The sequence below is a fragment of the Lonchura striata genome, chromosome 10 (assembly GCF_046129695.1).
Source record: "Lonchura striata isolate bLonStr1 chromosome 10, bLonStr1.mat, whole genome shotgun sequence".
NCBI lineage: Eukaryota > Metazoa > Chordata > Aves > Passeriformes > Estrildidae > Lonchura > Lonchura striata.
Genome location: NC_134612.1, coordinates 24,598,166 through 24,617,424, shown reverse-complemented (window position 1 = coordinate 24,617,424; position 19,259 = coordinate 24,598,166). Strand labels below are relative to the sequence as shown.

At 39.8% G+C, this 19,259-nt stretch overlaps 1 protein-coding gene across 2 annotated transcripts in view; it reads right to left on the bottom strand.

Annotated features, from left to right (window-relative positions):
- SI (sucrase-isomaltase) overlaps positions 1-19,259 on the bottom strand; it is a 43,056-nt gene that overhangs the window by 12,590 nt on the left and 11,207 nt on the right. Inside the window, exons 9-36 of one of the 2 annotated variants that reach the window (XM_077785744.1) lie at positions 18,487-18,612; positions 17,736-17,867; positions 17,462-17,578; positions 16,726-16,839; positions 16,404-16,488; positions 15,695-15,812; positions 15,166-15,337; positions 14,459-14,575; positions 13,886-14,040; positions 13,532-13,616; positions 12,751-12,807; positions 12,256-12,380; positions 11,813-11,901; positions 10,544-10,593; positions 9,111-9,281; positions 8,490-8,639; positions 7,640-7,642; positions 6,956-7,162; positions 5,989-6,143; positions 4,427-4,595; positions 3,473-3,569; positions 2,963-3,075; positions 2,751-2,876; positions 1,883-2,011; positions 1,671-1,778; positions 1,511-1,573; positions 1,118-1,249; positions 434-518 (exon numbers count right to left, since the gene is read on the bottom strand). In XM_077785744.1, the coding sequence (XP_077641870.1) occupies positions 434-518; positions 1,118-1,249; positions 1,511-1,573; positions 1,671-1,778; positions 1,883-2,011; positions 2,751-2,876; positions 2,963-3,075; positions 3,473-3,569; positions 4,427-4,595; positions 5,989-6,143; positions 6,956-7,162; positions 7,640-7,642; positions 8,490-8,639; positions 9,111-9,281; positions 10,544-10,593; positions 11,813-11,901; positions 12,256-12,380; positions 12,751-12,807; positions 13,532-13,616; positions 13,886-14,040; positions 14,459-14,575; positions 15,166-15,337; positions 15,695-15,812; positions 16,404-16,488; positions 16,726-16,839; positions 17,462-17,578; positions 17,736-17,867; positions 18,487-18,612 (3,250 nt within the window). The remainder of the gene's footprint in view (positions 1-433; positions 519-1,117; positions 1,250-1,510; positions 1,574-1,670; positions 1,779-1,882; positions 2,012-2,750; positions 2,877-2,962; positions 3,076-3,472; positions 3,570-4,426; positions 4,596-5,988; positions 6,144-6,955; positions 7,163-7,639; positions 7,643-8,489; positions 8,640-9,110; positions 9,282-10,543; positions 10,594-11,812; positions 11,902-12,255; positions 12,381-12,750; positions 12,808-13,531; positions 13,617-13,885; positions 14,041-14,458; positions 14,576-15,165; positions 15,338-15,694; positions 15,813-16,403; positions 16,489-16,725; positions 16,840-17,461; positions 17,579-17,735; positions 17,868-18,486; positions 18,613-19,259) is intronic. The other variant, XM_021548245.2, reaches the window with a different exon arrangement.

Here is a 19,259-nt window from a genome sequence, read left to right as displayed (position 1 = left end):
AGGAAAGCCGAGCTAAGAAAGCGAAGCATTCCAAGCATTTGACAACTCACATAAATGGTAATGAGAGAAGACACATGGATATTTTCTAAATATTTAATTGATTGCATTATTCATCTGAGAAAAGTGCAAAACAGAGAGCTCAATTCTCTGCCATGCCTCAAGCAAAGCACTTCAACACAAAATAGGGACCAAAACCCATATGCAGTGAGGAGCTGGAAAGAATTTTATTTTTACAAAGTGCTGCACTGCTCCTGCTGAAATATCTGGGTTTTCCAGTGTGCCCATAATCTCAGGAATAAAGGGCCACATTCAGGGAGGATCTGTGGGTTTATAAACCCATCTTCATTTCAGCTTTTATGTCTCATATACCAGACAAGAATTTGTGTAGGAAGCAGAAAAACCTAGAACTTTTTTAAGGAGGAATCAGACTTACGAGGCATGTAGGGGGGATAATTTAGGAGGTTGTTCTTACAGCCACCCATGGCGCCATTCATAAAAGCTGCTGGTTCATTCATGTCCTAAAAACACAGAGTAAAACCTCTTAGTTTGCTACAGAACACCATAAATTCGGAATTACACACAAGCAGTGCTGCAGGGTTCCTCAGGAGCCTCAGCTGGACATCCCATGTTCTGTGAAGGGGCTGACAAAAAGGCAGGAAAAGGACTTTCCATGAAGGCATGGAGTGACAGAAAAAGGGGGATGGCTTTGAGCTGAAGGAAGGCAAGATTAGATGAGGCATTGGGAAGGAATTGTTCCCTGTGAGGGTGGGCAGGCCCCGAGGAGTCTGTGGCTGTCCCTGGATCCCTGGAAGTGCCCAAGGCCAGGCTGGACATTGGGGCTTGGAGCAAGCTGGGACAGTGAAAGATGTCCCTGCCATGGCAGGGAATGGGAATGGAAGATCTTTAAGATCTCTTCCAACCCAGACTATTCTGTGATTCTGCAATTCTTTGTTTCAAGGGAACAACCTCCAAGATCATCAAGTCCAGCATTTCCTTAATGGGAATTTAACACGGGATACTTCTGACAGAGCAGTGAAGATACTGGGAACTGGGGCCCTCTCCACCAGTGTCTGGCAGAGAAAAACAACCCTGATATCAGATACATTTCCACACTTACAGTCCACAGGCCATCAAACTTGAGGCTTAATGAGGTGTTGGGATTGTTGTAGACCTCCAGGATTTCCCTCTTATACCATTCCACTGTGGAATTGCGGAAGAAGTCTGGGAAAGCACAATGTGATACATATTTCTATAAAAACAGAAGGAAAACACAACAGATGAGGAGACTGAAGGTATTCCATAGTTAAAATTCTGGAATTAAAAGAATTAAAAAAAAAAAAAAGACAACAGAAAATAATTGCTTGTTCACTAAATTGGCTTGCTTTTAGGAAGGCTTAACCAGTTTCTGCAACTTATTATTCCTACCATGAGATTTATCAATGATTTTGCCGCTATTTTAATTAATTAATCTCTATATTTGAGTCTAGAACCAAACCATGTCAGTATTTACCTCTACTAGTTCTTCATGAGGCAGTGACTCGTTGATTTGGACATTGGGAAGAAACGACCAGACCTAATGGGACAAAGAATATTTAAAACAATCAAATCACACTAAATACAAACTGAGCATCAATAACACACAGGTTTAAATACTCATCCCTGGACAGTACCTTGGAATATAAAATTTCTTTGGTATCAGGCCACTGTACGAAGATGTTATCAGCCACACCTCTGGTGAAGGCAGGATAATTGGTTTCATTCCCAGAAATTGCTGGATCCTACAATTAGAAACACATTTACCCTTATGCTCTAAACTCATGGAGAATATATTCTCCATTTTGTGATGCTGTATTGGAATTTAAAAGCAATATTCCAAACTGACCAGGATAATGATAAATCTCATTCCTTCTGATTTGATTTTGTTGATTAGAGCTGGTAATCCAGCAAAACGTGGGGAAAGGGTGAAGTCCAGGTTCCTATCCATGTAGTCAATATCTACATATTGGACATCCTGCAGTTAAAAAAAAAAAAAAACACATTAATTTTAAATAATTTTCTCCCCTTTTTCTGCCAAATATTGAAAATTGGCCAAAATAAGTAAAATACGGAACTTTCAATTTGTAAAATTTGAAGCAGTGGTAACATCAGGCTGAAGATGTTAAATGAATATTACACAATCTATGAGCAGGTCAAAACAAAAATAAACATTTCACTGCTGCATCTAAAGTGAGGGGAGGAATTGATACAAAATAAAGAAAAAAATGGATTTGTCTGTATATATATACACAAAAACTGCACTTATATTTCCGTAACTGTAAGGAAACAATGGGAATAGCTGTTCTCTATTGAAAAGTTGATATTATTATATTTTAAATGAATCCACATTGAATTGATAGCATAATTTTGTTAGGTCTAGATGCTATTCCTACTATGCCAACAACAACCTGGCTATTGTTGGGATAGCAGGAATCCCACAGCTGACTTGACACAGAGCATTATGGCAATGAAATTATGCTGCTTCATTTTTCTCCCTGCTGGTTTTTCTTAAAACATTACTCCTTCCTGTCATTCTTCAGTGTGAATAATTAAAAAAATTAAGCATCTCTTAACACAGCCCTGAATCTGTGACACAAAACCTGCTCTTCTCTACCGCAGTGGGGTTTTTTTGGTTGGTTACTGCTTTAGTGTTTAAATGGATTTAGCCAATGCTACGAAGCCAAAAGCTCAAATGTTATTTGCTCCCAACGTACGTGGGGAATCTGAGCCGCCTTCATATCCTCCACGACCTCGGCGACATCCGAGTCGTTGCCGTAGCCGTAGCGGCACAGCTGGAATCCCAAGGACCAGTAGGGGGGCATGAATGGGCGCCCAATCAGCTGAAAAGAGGAAAGGATGCTCGTGGTGAGGAGGGGAAGAGAAACCAAACCAACCCACCAAAGCCCAGCAGCAGCCAGGCTCCTACTTGGGTGTATTCCTGAACCACGAGTTCGGGAGTCGGGCCCAAAACCATGTAGAAGTCGAGGATTCCTCCGATGGTGCGGTAGGTCAGGGCAGGGGTGGGCTGGAAAGTCACATCTGGAAGTGGAGGGAAGGAATTGAGAAAAGGATGCCTGGATTTGCCACCACTGCAAAAGACTGACTGTAAAAACAGAACAGGCGGAGGAGGATGGAGAGAGACAACTTGTAAAAGTCTAAGAGGGACCAAGCAAGGGGGAATGGCTTCAAACTGCCTGAGATGGGATATTGGGAAGAAATGGTTCCCTGGGAGGGGGGTGAGGCCCTGAGGTTGCCCAGAGCAGCTGTGGCTGCCTCTTGATCCCTGGAAGTGTCCAAGGCCAGGCTGGACGTGGTTTGGAACAGCCTGGGATAGTGGGAGGTGTCACTGCAATGGGGTAGAACAGGATGAGCTTTAATGGCCCTTCCAACCCAGACCATTCCATGATTTTATGAGATAAAGTGGAAGTTTTCTTACCCATTGCATTGCTGTTAAGCAAGAGAACTCCGTGGGCATTGCCATCTTCTTCAAGAGCCATATAAAACGGATGAACACCATAGGAATTCAACTTGTACTGCAAATAAAACAAAATACATTTTACTGGGGAAACATTGCAAACATTTTCTTATTAACATTTAGTAATAAATTTAATAAAATATGATAAAATTGCCAAACATGGCAAATAAACTTTAAATTTATGCACCTAAACCCTACCTAACCACAAAACAGGCCTGAAGAAGGTAACATGGAGCTTCGCAGTTTGTCAGGCTTGTCAAGACTGCTCAGGCAGGAAGGAAAGCAACGGTATTGCTGCACTTAAATTTCACTAATGAGAAGGCATTTCCTCAGGACAAAACTTTCCCTTCTTTGCAAACAGAATCGGCTGTCTGTGTGCTCAGGAGGTGCTGGTGACATTATATTTCATTTTCTCAAAATGTGTTCCAGCCTGAACTGGAAGTTAGAGCTATAATTAGCTGCTGCTATTTCATTGGCCATTCCCTGATAATTGTAAATTTGCTATCTTGTAAGAAATAAGACAAATAAACAGAGATAAGATTTCTGCTTTACCTGTGTAAGTACTAAATTAAATCCCCAAGCAACAGGAATTGTTCTGACTCATGTCTAATTTTCAAGACAATGAGCAGAGAAGAATTAAAAAAAAGGAGGAACGTGCTGTTACTCCTAAGCCATCTGTCACCTTCCAACATCTGACTGAGAGCCTGAGCTCTTCACATTGTTCTTGCAGGTCACAAATAATGGGTTTATAGAAGACCTTTGCCATGGAGACACCATCTAAATTGTAAACTATGATAAACATGGTCAGAGCCAATGCCCAGTACCAGTAGAAATCCACTAAATTTTAAAGTCATGCTGAACAGTTTTGCCCTCATTGGTTCAGAAATCACATTTTCTTCTTCTTTGCCTACTTACAGTGGGAGGCTGGTCCCTGGTGAACATTCCCCAGGTGTGCCAGCTCATGTTGTGTCGGAACGTGGGGTGCTCCGCTTCTCCGAACCCGTAGATGTACTGGGACGCCAAGCGGGTGGAAATCTGAATGAACATGTCACTGAAGGTGAAGGTGGGCAGGCCTGAATTCCAGCTGAAGTGGGAAGAGGAAAGGGAAAATTAGAATAGAGCATCCTCGGGGACGTGTTTCTGGCAGACACTTCTTTCTGAGCCACTCTTCTTCTCTGGAAATCTCACTTTTCAGTAAAAATGGACTAAAACTGTTGTGGTTATCAAGGAAACTTAAAGGACATGAAATGAGGATGTCTAAGGATTGAAGAGTTTAGGGACACCAAGTTCCCTGTGTCTCTCAAAGAGGAATAGCAGGCATCATGCCCTGCAAGTTGTGTCTTATTTTGGCAATTTAGTGAGAAAATGCATTTCAGGACACTGCAATCCTATTTTCCTCCCAGACTGAGCACTGGAGCCACATGGAATAATAGTAAACAAAGTGCTTTTTACAGTCCACTGAGCTTTCCGTGCAGATTACACTGAAATTGCATTCACAGGTCACATTTATTATAAGTCATCTTTCCAGTTAGAAATCAAACTGCAGCCTGGTGGGCTCTGCCAGCAAATTTCATTGTTCCAGGAGCTTCAGTTGCAGGTTGAATTATTATTCTGGTTGGCAAAGGGAACTCAACTTGCAATTAAGTTTTGAGTACTTAAAAACTTAAATAGAATTGTTTCTTTGAATAAAAAAAAAATTATACACTCAATTGTTCTCTCTAACTGTGACTTAATCAAGGAAAAATGAAACTCCTGCCAGACTCATCTGTCATGTTACCAAAACCCATCTCCAGTTAATTGGGACACCACTTCCTCACATTTTTTCCCCTAACCATTCCCCAAAACTAACCCAAATGGCCAACCCTTAATGACCAGTGCTGTGGTCACCTAAGGAATGTTTTAGGAACTGTAGAAAATCCTTTTGCCTTCCAGAAACTTGGAGAATGCACAAGGAGCAACCTTCAGAGCCGCCAGCGCTCTTCACTCCAGAACGTGCACAGAGAGGGGGTTTGGAGTGGAAAAAAACCACCAAAAATGTCTGACATAAAATAACAAAGGGTGGCAATGGCTTACTTCACTTAATGAGCAGTGCTGTCTCCAAAGGAATGTTTTAGGAACTGTGGAAAATCCTTTTGCCTCCCAAAAACTTGGGGAGCACACAAGGAACAGCCTTCAGAGCTGCCAGTGCTCTTCACTCCAGCATAGAGAGAGAGATTGGCAAGGAAAAAAGCCACCAAAAACTGACATAAAATAAAGGGTGGCAGTGGCTTACTTGATTTAATGAGCAGTGTTGTCACCTAAGAAATGTTTTAGGAACTGCAGAAAATCCTTTTGCCTCTCAGAAGCTTGGGGAGCACACAAGGAACAGCCTTCAGAGCCGCCAGTGCTCTTCACTCCAGCACAGAGAGAGGGTTTGGAGTGGAAAAAAGCCACCAAAAGCATGTGACATAAAATAAGAAAGGGTGGCAGTGGCTTACATGACCGTCCCCGTGCTTCTGCGGCGCACTTGGATGCCGAAGGGTTTGATCTGGACCGAGACGTCGTAGAGCCGCTCATTGCTCGAGCTCATGGGGGAGCTGGGGAGGTTCAGGGGCACGGGGACCTCGTATCGTGGGTTTTGATAATCATAGATCTGGGGAGAAAAAGTCAGTTTATTGCAGCGAGTCAAGTTGTTCGAGATCTCGATCTGATACAAATTGTAAAACACCTGCTGTGGTGAGTATTTTCTTTCAAATACATATTCTTGATCTTTCACAGGATTTTGTTGTGGTGGGGGGAAGAATGCCAACCAACAAAATTTAAAGATTTGTTTTGGATCAGGAATGGCTTATATAATTATCTACATATATCTAAAGAATATACTTATATTTTGAATATAAGTGTATATACTTTGCATATAAGACCATATACTTTGCAAGTGTGATAAATAACTTTCTAGTTCATCTTTTACTCAACTTTTAGAATTCTTCTTCAGGTTTTCTGTATTTTGAAAGCTGATAGAAGTTAGTTTTTGATGTCTGACCACTTAGCTCAATATTGTTAAACACATTGCAATAAGAAGAAATAAAATTACAGTTAAACAACAGTGCACAGACAATTTTGGAATTGAAGTGCAATGGATGGGATGTAAAAATAAACTGTAGAGTCATGAGAGCACTTAGAGATAAATTTAACTGCATATTAACAAAATACTTTCAAAGTTCCTGGCTGACATTACGCACATACACTGGCATTATACCTTTGATTCATGTAATTTCTTTGTAAAATTGACTGCTAGGATTCTAGGACAAGAAAAAAGATGCAGGCTAAGAGAAATAATAATTGGTTAGAAGGAGAAACACATTTACACAAGGCTGCTTCTGTCTGTGAAATATAAATGTGGCCGTAAAGAGCCCTTTGAGTTCCTGTAAATGAAACACTTGAGGAATTCTGGGCTGGCGTTACCTTAAACTGCAGCATGTTGTTGAGGTGATATTTCACCTCCAGGCGCAGGGTGCTGATTGGGGCAGTGTAAGCCTCGTTAGCTCTGACCCTGGAGTTGTCCAAGCTGAGGGTGGCCACGACTCCAGTGGAGGAATAATCAATGTTCTTTACGAGGTAAGGATTGCTGGAGCTGTAGTAGCAGGAAGGAACGTCTGGATTTGGTGTCTCCTGGTGCAAACAGAGAGGAGTTTCAGGTTAGCGAGTCAGTTGGATTGTTTATTGGTTATCAGCATGGAATCCTGTTTTAATCAGATCTGTATCAAATGTAGAACTGGCGGGTGGAATTAATAGAATCCTTTAATCAATGGAATATAAAGAAATAATAAATAATAATAAAACAATAAATACATGGAATATAAAGAAACAACACAGAATAATCTCTACGCTGACTCAGGTGCAATAAAGCCATCCAGGGAAGGCTGTACAAACAGTTCAGAGTCAGGAAACTGAATCCTCATGCAATTAAGAAGGATTTGATTTCTGCATCTCTGTGATCTTCAAATCAATCCCTCAACATGGTTTAATCTTGGCTTGTGGAAATTCCTAAACTTCGTCCCTTTTAATCCCATTTCTCTCCGGCTTACTTCAAGGAGATGTGCCCGAAACCCATTTCATACTCAGGGAGCATCAGAGCAGATCTTTCACTGGCTTTATTCACACAAATTATCGTTAATAAAACCAGTGAAAATTATGTCCTACTCATCTGAGATCTCTCCTGACATTTCCAAATGTCCAAAATTACAAAAAATCCTTTTAGTAGAGCAACAAACCCAGAGCAGCTCATCAACGGCTTCAGCAGGTGCTGGTGCAGGAGCAGCCAGCACTGAATTTTGGATTTCATTCCTATAGGAAAGGCCCAAAATGGGTATTCTAGATTTATAAGAACAGACAATAATTTAATTGGAGGCACCCTCTGAAGTTCAACCTTGCCAGGCCATATTACTCTCCCCCATGTTTATTAATAATTAATAATATTGATACATAAAACCATGAGTTTAAGAACTTCACATTGGATATGAAGCTTTGGAAGTAGCTCCTTGATTCAGACATAAAAAAGTTTACAAATGAATCAAGATTTTTGTGGAATTCAAAGATTTCCTCTCAAACTGAGATCCAGAGGAATTAATTTGACTTAGAATGTGCCTGTGTGACCATGGAGTGACACAAAGGGGCTGAGCCCTGCAGGCCTCGGTGCCGCTGAGGCAGAAGGGGCAGCTGAAGATGCTCTTCTACATTTTCATAACTCTAATATTATTTCAGTTCGTCTTTCAAAAAAATACCTCATTTTTCCTCAACTGCTGATACAATGTGGTCAAAGTTAAATGGGTGTCAGCTACTGAGGCGAATAAAATCCATCAGTACAGGCCAGTTGAGGCCCATTTTATTTAAACCTGACAGATTTCCCAGACCACTTTTATTCTGTAACAACCACAAAGAAAAACCTTTTATTCTAGATTTTTTTGAGTCTATTTAGTTTAGAAAAATAATTACTTACTTCCCAAGTACAGCCAAGTTGTTCACATTTTACTTTTGTTGCATCAGGGCCAGGATGACAATTAAATCTTTCATTGATATTTGTATTTTGAGTCCATTTGATTGTGTAAGATTTTCCCAGGTCAAGCTGAAGTCCTTTTATAACAGCAACCTTAAAATATGAAACAATAAACAGCTATTAAATATCACATCCCATCAAGCTTTCCTTTAGTCAGAAAAGGTGCTGGTCCTTAAAAATAATATACTTAAAAATTGAAAATTCACAAAATCCCACCCTTTAATATTTGATAGAGTCTCACTTTTACAAAGGCACACAACTGATACTTTTACAGATAAAATCTGGGGAATTAAGACTCTAAAAATATGGAGTTAATCCCACAGCTTCCTTGGAAGCAAACAGGAATAAATACAAGAAATAAGCTGTCTGCTGCACCAGGAGCATAGCTTAGATGCACTTTCATGCAGCAGAGTTGAACGCAATTGTACTTTTATTCTGTAATAAAATTCATGTGGTATTTCATTGAAACAACATTGGCACTGGGTACTGTCCTTTGCAATATATAAAATAAAGCTGATGCAATTTTAAATATGTTTACTTTCCATTTTTCTGTTATTGCTTTACCTTTGTTGAAGGATCATAGGTGGTATCAGAGATATAATTTTGCTGAACATTGTTCTGAAACACAGAAACTGATCCTATTGCCTTGGACAATCCCAATATCTTGATTTCCTCAAATTTCAGTTTGTTTGGATCAGCGTAATTGCTGTGCGTAGCAGTCATTTGTAGAGCATTCTGAAAAATAATACAGTGGTCATTTTCTCCTTTTAAAAATTTGCCAAAAGTCCTCCAGATTTAACATTTCTTTTCCTATGAAGATTTTCACACTGTAGCATAAATATACCAATATCCTTTTCCACAAATATTAATTATTGCTCTGCGTGTTGTTATCACTATAAAGCTTTTCTACCATGTCTAAAATACTCTTCAGAGTTGTGTTTCAGCTTTTTATCCTTGCTTGGGAAATAAAGAAAGGCTGGGGTGGGTCTGTGACAGGGCAGATAAATTCCAGACTCGCTGGGTTCCAACAACCAATGGTTCTCACTTCTCTTGATATAAAACCACCACTTCCTACTCTGTGTCATTAATTATTTTTAGATTAAGAGTCCAAGCAGAGGAAATGCACCGTGGCTGTCACACGTGTCTAGAACTTCCTTATTGTCCTCCATGGGAACATTGAGGTTAATTGTTAATTCAAATGTCATGGCAGTCGAGTCATGATTTGGCTACTGGGGTTTCAAACTCCAACAGCAACGGGGCGTCTTATCTACAAATGATTTTTTGATTAATTGTGACTTAAAATATTAACAATTCATGTGCTTCATTCATGTTCCTCTGCATTCTCTCACTCAGTTTATGCTCTTTCATTGTGGCAAAGGAATGAATACCTGATATTAATATTATTGTACAGATAATGCTTTTTGCAATCCTTTTTTTATGATAGTTACTGTCAATATTAGATAGAAACATTATCAGGACTCCATCCAGATGTCAATGAACCCTGCAAAAGCACTTGCAGCTTGAAATAACACAATAAAACTTAATCCTGATGTAATTTCTGAGGGTTCAGGCAAGCTGTGGGTATTCCTCACTCTTTGGAGACATTCAGCTGTATTTTCACAGTATAAAAATATATATTTTTTACAGTGCCACTATTTTGAGAATCACAAACACCCTATGCTTCTCCTTTTTGACTCTGTTTTAAATGCCTCTTATGCTTTAGAGTTCTCTTGTTCAGTGAATATTGCTGCTGAGCAATATTCAATTCAATATTTATTATGTGGAAGAAAATAGGAATTATTGAGATATTTGTATTAACTAGGAGAAAAAAACCACAACAGATTTCATCCCAGTTAAATGGGAGTATTTTGAATATGATTCCTCTTGGCTTTGGCAAATATTTTGTTTTCCAGCAAATCTTAAAGGAAAATAAAGAGAGAAAAGAATGCTCTTAAAAGATACTGAATAAAAATCAGAACATAAAATCAAATACTTACATTGGAAACTTTAAATTCATAGTAAATGTAGGTTTTCTTGTCAATTGTACCTAAAAGGTAAAGAGAGAAGTTACACTTGGAGCGCAGCAAAGGATAAATTAAAGTAGGGCTCTGCCACTGCTAGAGATCAATAAACTGTTAATTATCAGGACAGCACTCAAAGCTGCACTAAGCAACTCAAATATTTACTAATCTTTGAGGAACTGAAATGTCCCTTTTTCTTTTTTCTTTGGCCATTCTCCCAGACTCAGAAGATCTATTTTTTTCCACAAAAATTCATCTAAATCAGCTCTTCTAAAATATAGTGATTTTTTTATTGCACTGTTATTTCTTCTTAGTTTGTCTTAAAATAAAAGTTTTGATGAAAGCTGATCCTTTAACATAACCTAAATAAATATTCTTCATACAAAAATAACAGTGATGATAATAATAATAATAATAATAATAAATGCCATTAAACCATAAGAGAGGAAATAACACATGACCAGGAAAAAGAAATACAAAACGTGGTCAATCTGACTTTTCCTTTTTTTTTTTTTTTCCACATACGAAAAGACAAATCATGCCATCACAAGCAAATTGTAAATGGTTCCCCTGTAAAACTGCAACCTGTAAGATTTGGGCAGGCCATAAAAGGATGAAATGTTTTATTGCTTTGTTTGGCAGCAGCAGTGGGGGCAGTAATGGCTTTGTTATTTTAGGCCAGAGGAGCACATGGAGCTGTCCCCACCACGCACAGCAGCCACCCAAGGCCTGCTGGATTGATGGCAGCAATAATCAGCTGAACCACTGCTCTATTTCTGAAAAGAAGCTCCATTTTTCAGTAAATTCCAAAAAGCAGAGGCTTGAGAGTTTTCCTGGGAGATACGATTGGTATAAGTCGCAAGAAAAAGGAGTTGTGCAAGTGGAATGTATAAAATTTTCCAATATTGATATTCAGACACCTCCCTGGATGGGCAGTGGTTTGCCTAAATCCCATGGGAAAATCCCATCCTATCACCTCCTGACAATCTAAAGATTCCTCCTGAAAACCAGAGGTTTGACCTTAGAGTAGAACCTTGTGTCTTTTTTCTTTACTTGTGTGGAATTAAATCGTGACTTCAATCTTACATAAATAACAGTTTTCTACTTAAAAGTGATAAAAACCATTTGATTTACAAGCAAGTATCAGCAGTGTGTTACAATGTCTTCTTTTCAGCAGGAACATTGAAATTTGAGCGCATTAGATCTTTGTTAATCATATTTATTTCACTGTTGGTGGCTGCTCACCTGTAGATTCTCCATCATCCCAGAACAAATCCCCAGAAGCTTCATTGTTGATATCCAGGGCAATTATGAGTCCCATTGGATTCTTGCGGCTGCGGAAAGAGATTTATGTGTATAACAAACATCTAAACATTCTTGGTGCATCCTCCACGTTCATGCAAGAGTGAAACACTCAACAGGGTCACACTCCTTGGAGAATTGCCTTAATTAAATCTAATCCTTTAATTTTCATGCAAATGTATTAAAATACCTGGCGAGTTTACAAATTTCTATGCAAATAATTCATCACTAAAGGTGTGGAAGTGACGCTTGGATCACAGCTGTTCCCACACTTCAAGGTGAAAATCCTAAATACAATGGGCTGCTATAATTTGTAGCCTAGAAGTCCTCAGCCCCATTATGGGGGAAAAAAATAAATGTTAGAAGTGTTCTGTTTGGGATCCTACCTTGCCACTGTGGTGGTGCTTGGTTTCTGAGTAGGGAAGATGTATCCACCTCTCAGGTGCAGCCCCATTTTGTCTCCAGGGGTTGGTATATTTTGCCACACTTTCTTCAGTTGCATTGATAAACCCTTATGGACATGGATTGAAAAGAGAACAGGAATTTTTGTATTATCCACTGCTGGCAGCGTTTTCTTAAGTCCTGAGTTTCATCAAATTGTGCCTTATAAAAAAGCTTAAGTTATGTAAATATCTATGGGCTAACGGGCACATAAAATAAAATAATTGCATATCACTCTGATTTAATGCCATAATCTGAGCCCTTTCTTGAGACCACAGTTCTTGTGCTTATCCCACCACCCCTCATCCCTTGTCTCCCAAGTAACCCCAAAGTCTTTCCTTCAGGTCTCTGTCCCCAAAGCAGGGCTGACAATCCTATTTCATCACATTCCCATTTAGAAAACGATGTAATATCCCATAATATCCCCTGCATGTCCTTACCGTGTCATACTCGTACCACTCTGCATCAGGAAAGTACACACGAGTGGACTCCACACCCTAAAAGTGAATAAAGAAACAACTTTCATATTTCAACTCAATCAGATAAACTCAATTTTCCAATGAAGCTGAAGTTCACTGTGAGAAAATCCATGAATTTCCTACGCTTTGCTGTTTCCTGGTGTTTAGGATGGTGTCCAGAAGGGGGGAAGAGCAATCCCAGCAGATTTCTGCAAAGCTGCTGGGGTGTAACTGAATTGCTGCTCTGCAAAGTGGCAGCTCATTGAAAGCCACCCAAAGCCACAACGCTTCAAGCCCAGTGAACCAGATCCTAGCCACGAGTATCTCTCTATCTTTATTTCCATTTATTTTGAGGCTAGCACCTTTCAGATTCTTGCTTTCCCTTTCTGCCTTTAACAAATATTTTATGTTTCTCCATGGCAAATTTGTTGCTGGCAGGTGAAATCATTATTTACAGAATAAACCACAACTTTTTTTTTCTTGTTGTACCACAGAGAAGCTGAAATTCAGCAAGAAAAGCTGACTCCAAAGGAAATTCAGAGATGATGTGCAGATGAGGTAAAGCAGAATATCAGACCAGATATCCTCGACTCCATAGAAGACTGGAAAACAGGAGTAGGATTGAACTGCAAGATTTTCTGTTTCAGCAGGGGTAGAAATGTGCTGTGGGCTCTCTCACTGGAAACAATAAATGAAGGAGAGGGAGGTGGTGACTCAACGTGGCCCATGGGCACCAGAGAGATCCCAAACCAGCCAAACCTACCGGCTCAAGAACAGGGGAAATCAGCAGCCCAGGGCCCCACAGGAACTGCCTGTCGATGTCCCATGTTATTTCATCAGAGTAGAACCTGAATAAACGTGAAGGATAGATCAGAAATTGGTTTTTTTTTTTTAATGTATATCAGCAGCAACCCCAAGGTTTCAGGGTACTGATTGTCCACAACCATGGCTAAAGGATGCCAAATAAAAACCACGTCCTGATTAGGCCAAAATGAGGTTTCACCAATTGGGAAGTCACCTACAGATATCCCAATGTGCATTTTCACAGGACAGAGGTTTAGAAAGTCCCCTGGCAGTATGAAATGTGCCACATTTCCCTACTGGTGTGCAAACTCACTCGTGGAGCAGTGGCCTCACGACCGTGTCTCCTTGGGTGTGAGCTTTGTAGTGCAGCGTGTACAGGTAGGGCAGCAAAGTGTAGCGAATGTTCAGGTAATGCTTGGAGCTGTTCACCAGCAAGGAGTTGGGTCCAAACACAGCTGGATCTTGATGCTGGAAACAAATACCCACTGTTATTATTGCCAGGTTCTCAGAAGCACTTTGCCAAACGTGCGAAAAGCTGTTTCAGAGGGCTGTTCCAGCACTGCCCATCCCTCCTCGTCCATCAGGGTGATTCCAGAATTCATCCTGGCACTCAGGTTCATGCCAAGGAGCTCCAGGGCTTGGCCTGGTGGCTCTCACAGATTTTGGTGTTCCTTGGTTATAGCAGCAACTAATATTCATAATATTCATTGCCAAAAAACTATATTCTCAAACTTTATAAAACCAAAACTCTCCCATCTATAATTTCATAAAGACAGCTTAAGGTTCTGTTTTCAAGGTGCTCAGTGATAGTGGGGATTAGAAGTGATATTAAAGAAAAGGTGGTCGTGTAACACAAAGCAGTTTTTTTACAGAAAACACAACTTACTATGACATATTCAGCATTGTGGTTCCTGGAAAATGGGTAAAATGCTCCCACTTGCATCCATCGTCTGCAAAGTTCTTCTGTGGTGTTCTCAGTGAAACCACAAATATCTGCTCCAACCTTTAAAAATATAAAATTTTAAAAAATCAGAATGCATTGGATCTATATTGCACCTCAAAATGTACAACATATTTGTAACTTTCCTCTCCCAAATCCAGCTATGCTGTCCAAAAAATTAAACTGACCCCTCATTAACACTGCCCATCATTCTGCTTCTTCCAAATTTTACCTTCCTGTTTGGTGATCATATGCAGAGAATGAGAAAAAAGCTTCAAAGCCATTCAAATTTAAACTATAAAAAGGATTCTGGCTACTTCCCTTCTATGTGGATTTCTCTAATTTGAAATAATAAGAAAACCAGGAATTGTTTCACATCCCTCACTGGTGTTTAAAAATTACTAAAATAAGAGGTTGATTGGGATATATGAGATAATAACTTTGTTACCCACTTCTATGTCAGCACAGCCACAAAAGTCAAACAGCCTGTATCAAAAATCTATAATTGAAATGTTTAAAGGAGATTCTTAAAAAGGGTTAATTTTGCCATGCCAATTTAAGTGGTTATTTGAGAGTGCTTGCTTAGATAACGTGTTCTCTGTTTTGGAAGGGTGTTCTCTGTTTTGGAAGGGTGGCATGAACTGATGTCCTACATAAGGAATTCCAAAGAGGTTAAACTCCAGCATTCCAGGGATTGCCCATCTCAGCTGGTCCCACGTGGCTGCATTGTCCCCCAGCCAGTGTCCCCCGTGCTTTCCTGATCCTGCAAAAGTGGACCTCGAGATCAGGAAGCTTCTGTTTCCTGGAAACACCGTCTCGATGGCTCTGGAAAGGAATGAGGTTGGAATTACACAGAGGAAAAGACAACTCGGGCATTGATAATCCTGAACAAAGAAGATTTACACCAATTATTCATCCCAAGGATGGGGGCTCCTTTGCAGATGTGTTTTAACAAAGCTCAAGATTTTCATTTGAAATAATCTCTTTGCACAGCTCAGGCAATTTGTGGCTTTTCCTGCCAGCTCCAGGCTGTGGATTTTGCCTTGGCTAAATTGTCTCAAACATAACAGCATTTTCCAGGAATCTCCCTCCTTTAGCAGTCATGTCTCATGGTGCTTTGGAAAACCCAGGTCATGGACTGTTCTGAAACCTTTCTGCAGGATTTTAGGATGCATTCCTTACTTCCTAGTGGATAGGGTCATGGAATATCCATAAAGGTTGTGGACATCATATTGCTTGCCCCAGCTCTGCACTGCATCCAGGCAAAGTGTCTTGGAGTACATGACTTTGTCGAGAATCCCTTGAAGGAAGGATACAAATAGCACTGGTAAGATACATTATTATTATTATTAACATTTCCAATCTTTAATGCTCATTTATGATATCTAAGCCCTTTTTCCTCTTTATTCTTCCACTCAGGCAGTTTAATTGCTCCAAAACCAAAACGCTGCTCTTGGCTGTTGGTTTGCTCTGTGGTATTTCCACTCCTGAGCTTTGCACCCATCCAAGGAACTGGGAACTCTGCTCTAAATTCCTGAATCACCATCTAACAGCACACTGGCAAAGGTTACTTAAATCTACTATTAATACAAACTATGAACTTCATTTTAGTTCTGCAAATATCTGAAAAACTCCTGATAGTGCAAGAGGATCATTGCATTATCCAACATAATTAAGGCAATGACAATATCCAGTATTTATTTGACAAGATAAAAGAGGCAGTTCTAGAAACCACAACTGAAGTATACAAATACAAGCACATAAATATTTTCTGTCAATAGGATGTGCAAACCCCACCCGTAGGAACTACACTAAAATCACACTGTATCCTTAAAGGCAATTAACATTTTATTTGGTATTTTATTATTCTGATTAAAGTAACTGAACTTACTGGGAGTGTAAGGAGGGTAGTTTAACTTATTCTCTGCACAACCTTTTTTTGAGCCTTGAACAAAGTTGCACACTTCATTCATATCCTGGAAAGGAAAGATGCAGGATGTAATAAAATTGTCTTAAGTACATTTCCCTAAAAAAAGTCTTCCACTCTATTCTGTCATTAATATCTATTTAAGGAATAATTAAGGAATCATTAGTAGCTATTCTTGAACATCTCCTTCCTGATCATAAAAATACCTTTCAATCCAATAAAAATTCAATGTAATAAACATCAGTTATCACCTTTATTTTAAAAATAAAAATCCTGAATTACTCACAATCCATATTCCATCATAAGGCACTGTGTCATAGAACATTTTGCACTCGTTCACCCACCAGTTCGTGGCCTCGAGGCTGGTGTAGTCTGGGAACACAGTTTCCCCTGGCCACACCTGGAATAGTCAAAGGAAAATAATTAATGAAACTTTAAAGGAGATGAAAAAACTGTCATAGGATCACAGACCTGCTCAGGTTGGATGGGAGGTTGAATAACACAAAGAGTATGAATTTCTTAACTTTGAATTTTTCAATTGCGTTTCTTGTGAGTCCTACAAGGAGCAATACACAGGTGAGAAAATTCTCAATAGAAGTTAAGATTATAAATCAAAAGGATAATGTGGGATGTGGCTCTTCAGTTGCTACTGGAAATAAATAGGGGCTGGTTGATGAAATGTCCCTTGAGCCTTCAAACTACCCTTTAATGTAAAAAATGTTAGTATTAATGTAAAAAAAAAAAAAAAAAGGTTAATGTGAGCAAATATAATTTTAATTGCTATTTTAGTTCTATTTTTACTTTAAAATTAAATTTTTTAAAAATATCCATTTTGATGTAGAATGAAGGAAAAATACCTTTTTAATGGAAACAATTGAAAAAAAGCTAAGAAAGGTTGAAAGTAATCACAGTCTACAAGAGACCTTACAAACTTGGCTCTTCCTGATAGATAAATCCCCTGAGCTGAAGTAAATCCCAGCAGTGGGAGCAGATCAAATTCAAATGTGTAAAACCACAATTACCTCCCCAACCAGCGCTGTTCCATCTGACTCGTTAACCCAGACATTTCTCTCCGACCCCCTGACGTAGCTTCCATAGGGACTTTGATCAGCCATCTTTTGGGTACTAATAGCAGGATCCTAAAGAAATTACAAAACAACAAAGAAAAGAAGAAATCAGGCTATTCCATCCATTATTACAGGCTGTAAATGAAGTAATTACAGAGAATAATAATGACAATAAATAACTGTAATGAAAGTGTACACAAGGGGAAAAAAGGAGTAATTAAGCGCTTACCAATATGATAATATATTTTTGTCCATGTTCATGCAAATAAGCTGCAAATTGAGGGAGGTCTTTGAATTTCACTTTGTCATAAGTGAAATCTTTCCTGTTCTCCATATAATCAATATCAATGACTTGGATATCCTGAAAGAGAAGGGAGTTCAGCTTTTCCATAAGAAGTGATAGGTAATGATTTTTATTAGTCGGCTTTCTTCCCAAATATTAGCTGAATATTAGGGTATTTTTATTTTATTGAAGACACCAGGTTTATGGCCCTTGAAGTCTAATTTTAGAAGTTAATTGTACTTTGCCTTTGACTGTCAATTAAGAATAATATATGGTCCCATAAAAAAATGTTTCAAGAGAAGAAAAATGGACAGAGTTGGAAAGAATAAATGAAAAAATTTTACAAGGTAGTGTTTGAATAAATCTAACTGCAGTTAACCCATCCCCCATCCAACATTCTGATAATGGGTCTAGCACCAAAATGCACCAAAACCTCTGACACCACACGTTTGCTAATCCCAGCTCATGGAAAATGAGCCAGTTGTAGGATCTCAGGGTGCTTCCCAAAGCCCATACTCATGTGGGGCAGCCCAACATCAGTTGTAGGATCTCGGGGTGCTTCCCAAAGCCCATACTCATGTGGGGCAGCCCAACATCAGTTGTAGAATCTCGGGGTGCTTCCCAAAGCCCATACTCACGTGGGGCAGCCCAACATCAGTTGTAGAATCTCGGGGTGCTTCCCAAAGCCCATACTCACGTGGGGCAACCCAACAGCTCTGTTCCTCTCCACGACTGCCTTCACCTCCTCCAGGGAGGTGTATCCGTAGCGGCAGAGCTGGAATCCCAGGTTCCAGTAGGCGGGCAGTGCTGGAAGTCCCACAAGCTGCGAGGGGAAAACAAACACCCCACGTGCTGCTGGACACCCTGTGCCACCTCATCCCCTTTCCCTGCATCCACTGATGCCTCAGGATCTGAGCTTTTCTATTTTCCATCTCTCTAACCCTGCAGTTCTTTGGTGTGGAACTCTGAACTCCACACCCAGTGCCAGCTGCTGCTGTCCCAATTTTGGGCAAACACAGCAATTCCTCTCCAGGCCTGGCAATCAAGGACCCCTCAGTGCCTCAGGGCAGAGATGGAAACAAAAGTGAGCTGGGGGAGCAAACTGGGGGTCAATGACTTCATCACCTGAAGCTGGAATTGGAGGATTAACCCCCAATATGCAAATGGACCAAACTTAAAGTGTGCAAACTCATCACTCATGGTCCAGTTTTGGGCTTGGTCTGCCCTGAATGTACCTGAAGGCCCTTCAATAAACATTTATTCTCTTAATTTTGTCTGGCCTCTGTTTTAGGTAGCCCTGACACGGCATCACCACATGTCTCAAATCTACTCCAATAGCCCACTCCTAAATACAGTATTTTTCCCTACTATTTATTTATTTTAAAAAAACACTGATATTCTGGGACAATGCCCAGTTTTTAAGGTGTCACTGGAGCTGAGGCAGATCTCGAGAAGTGCAAAGGACACTCA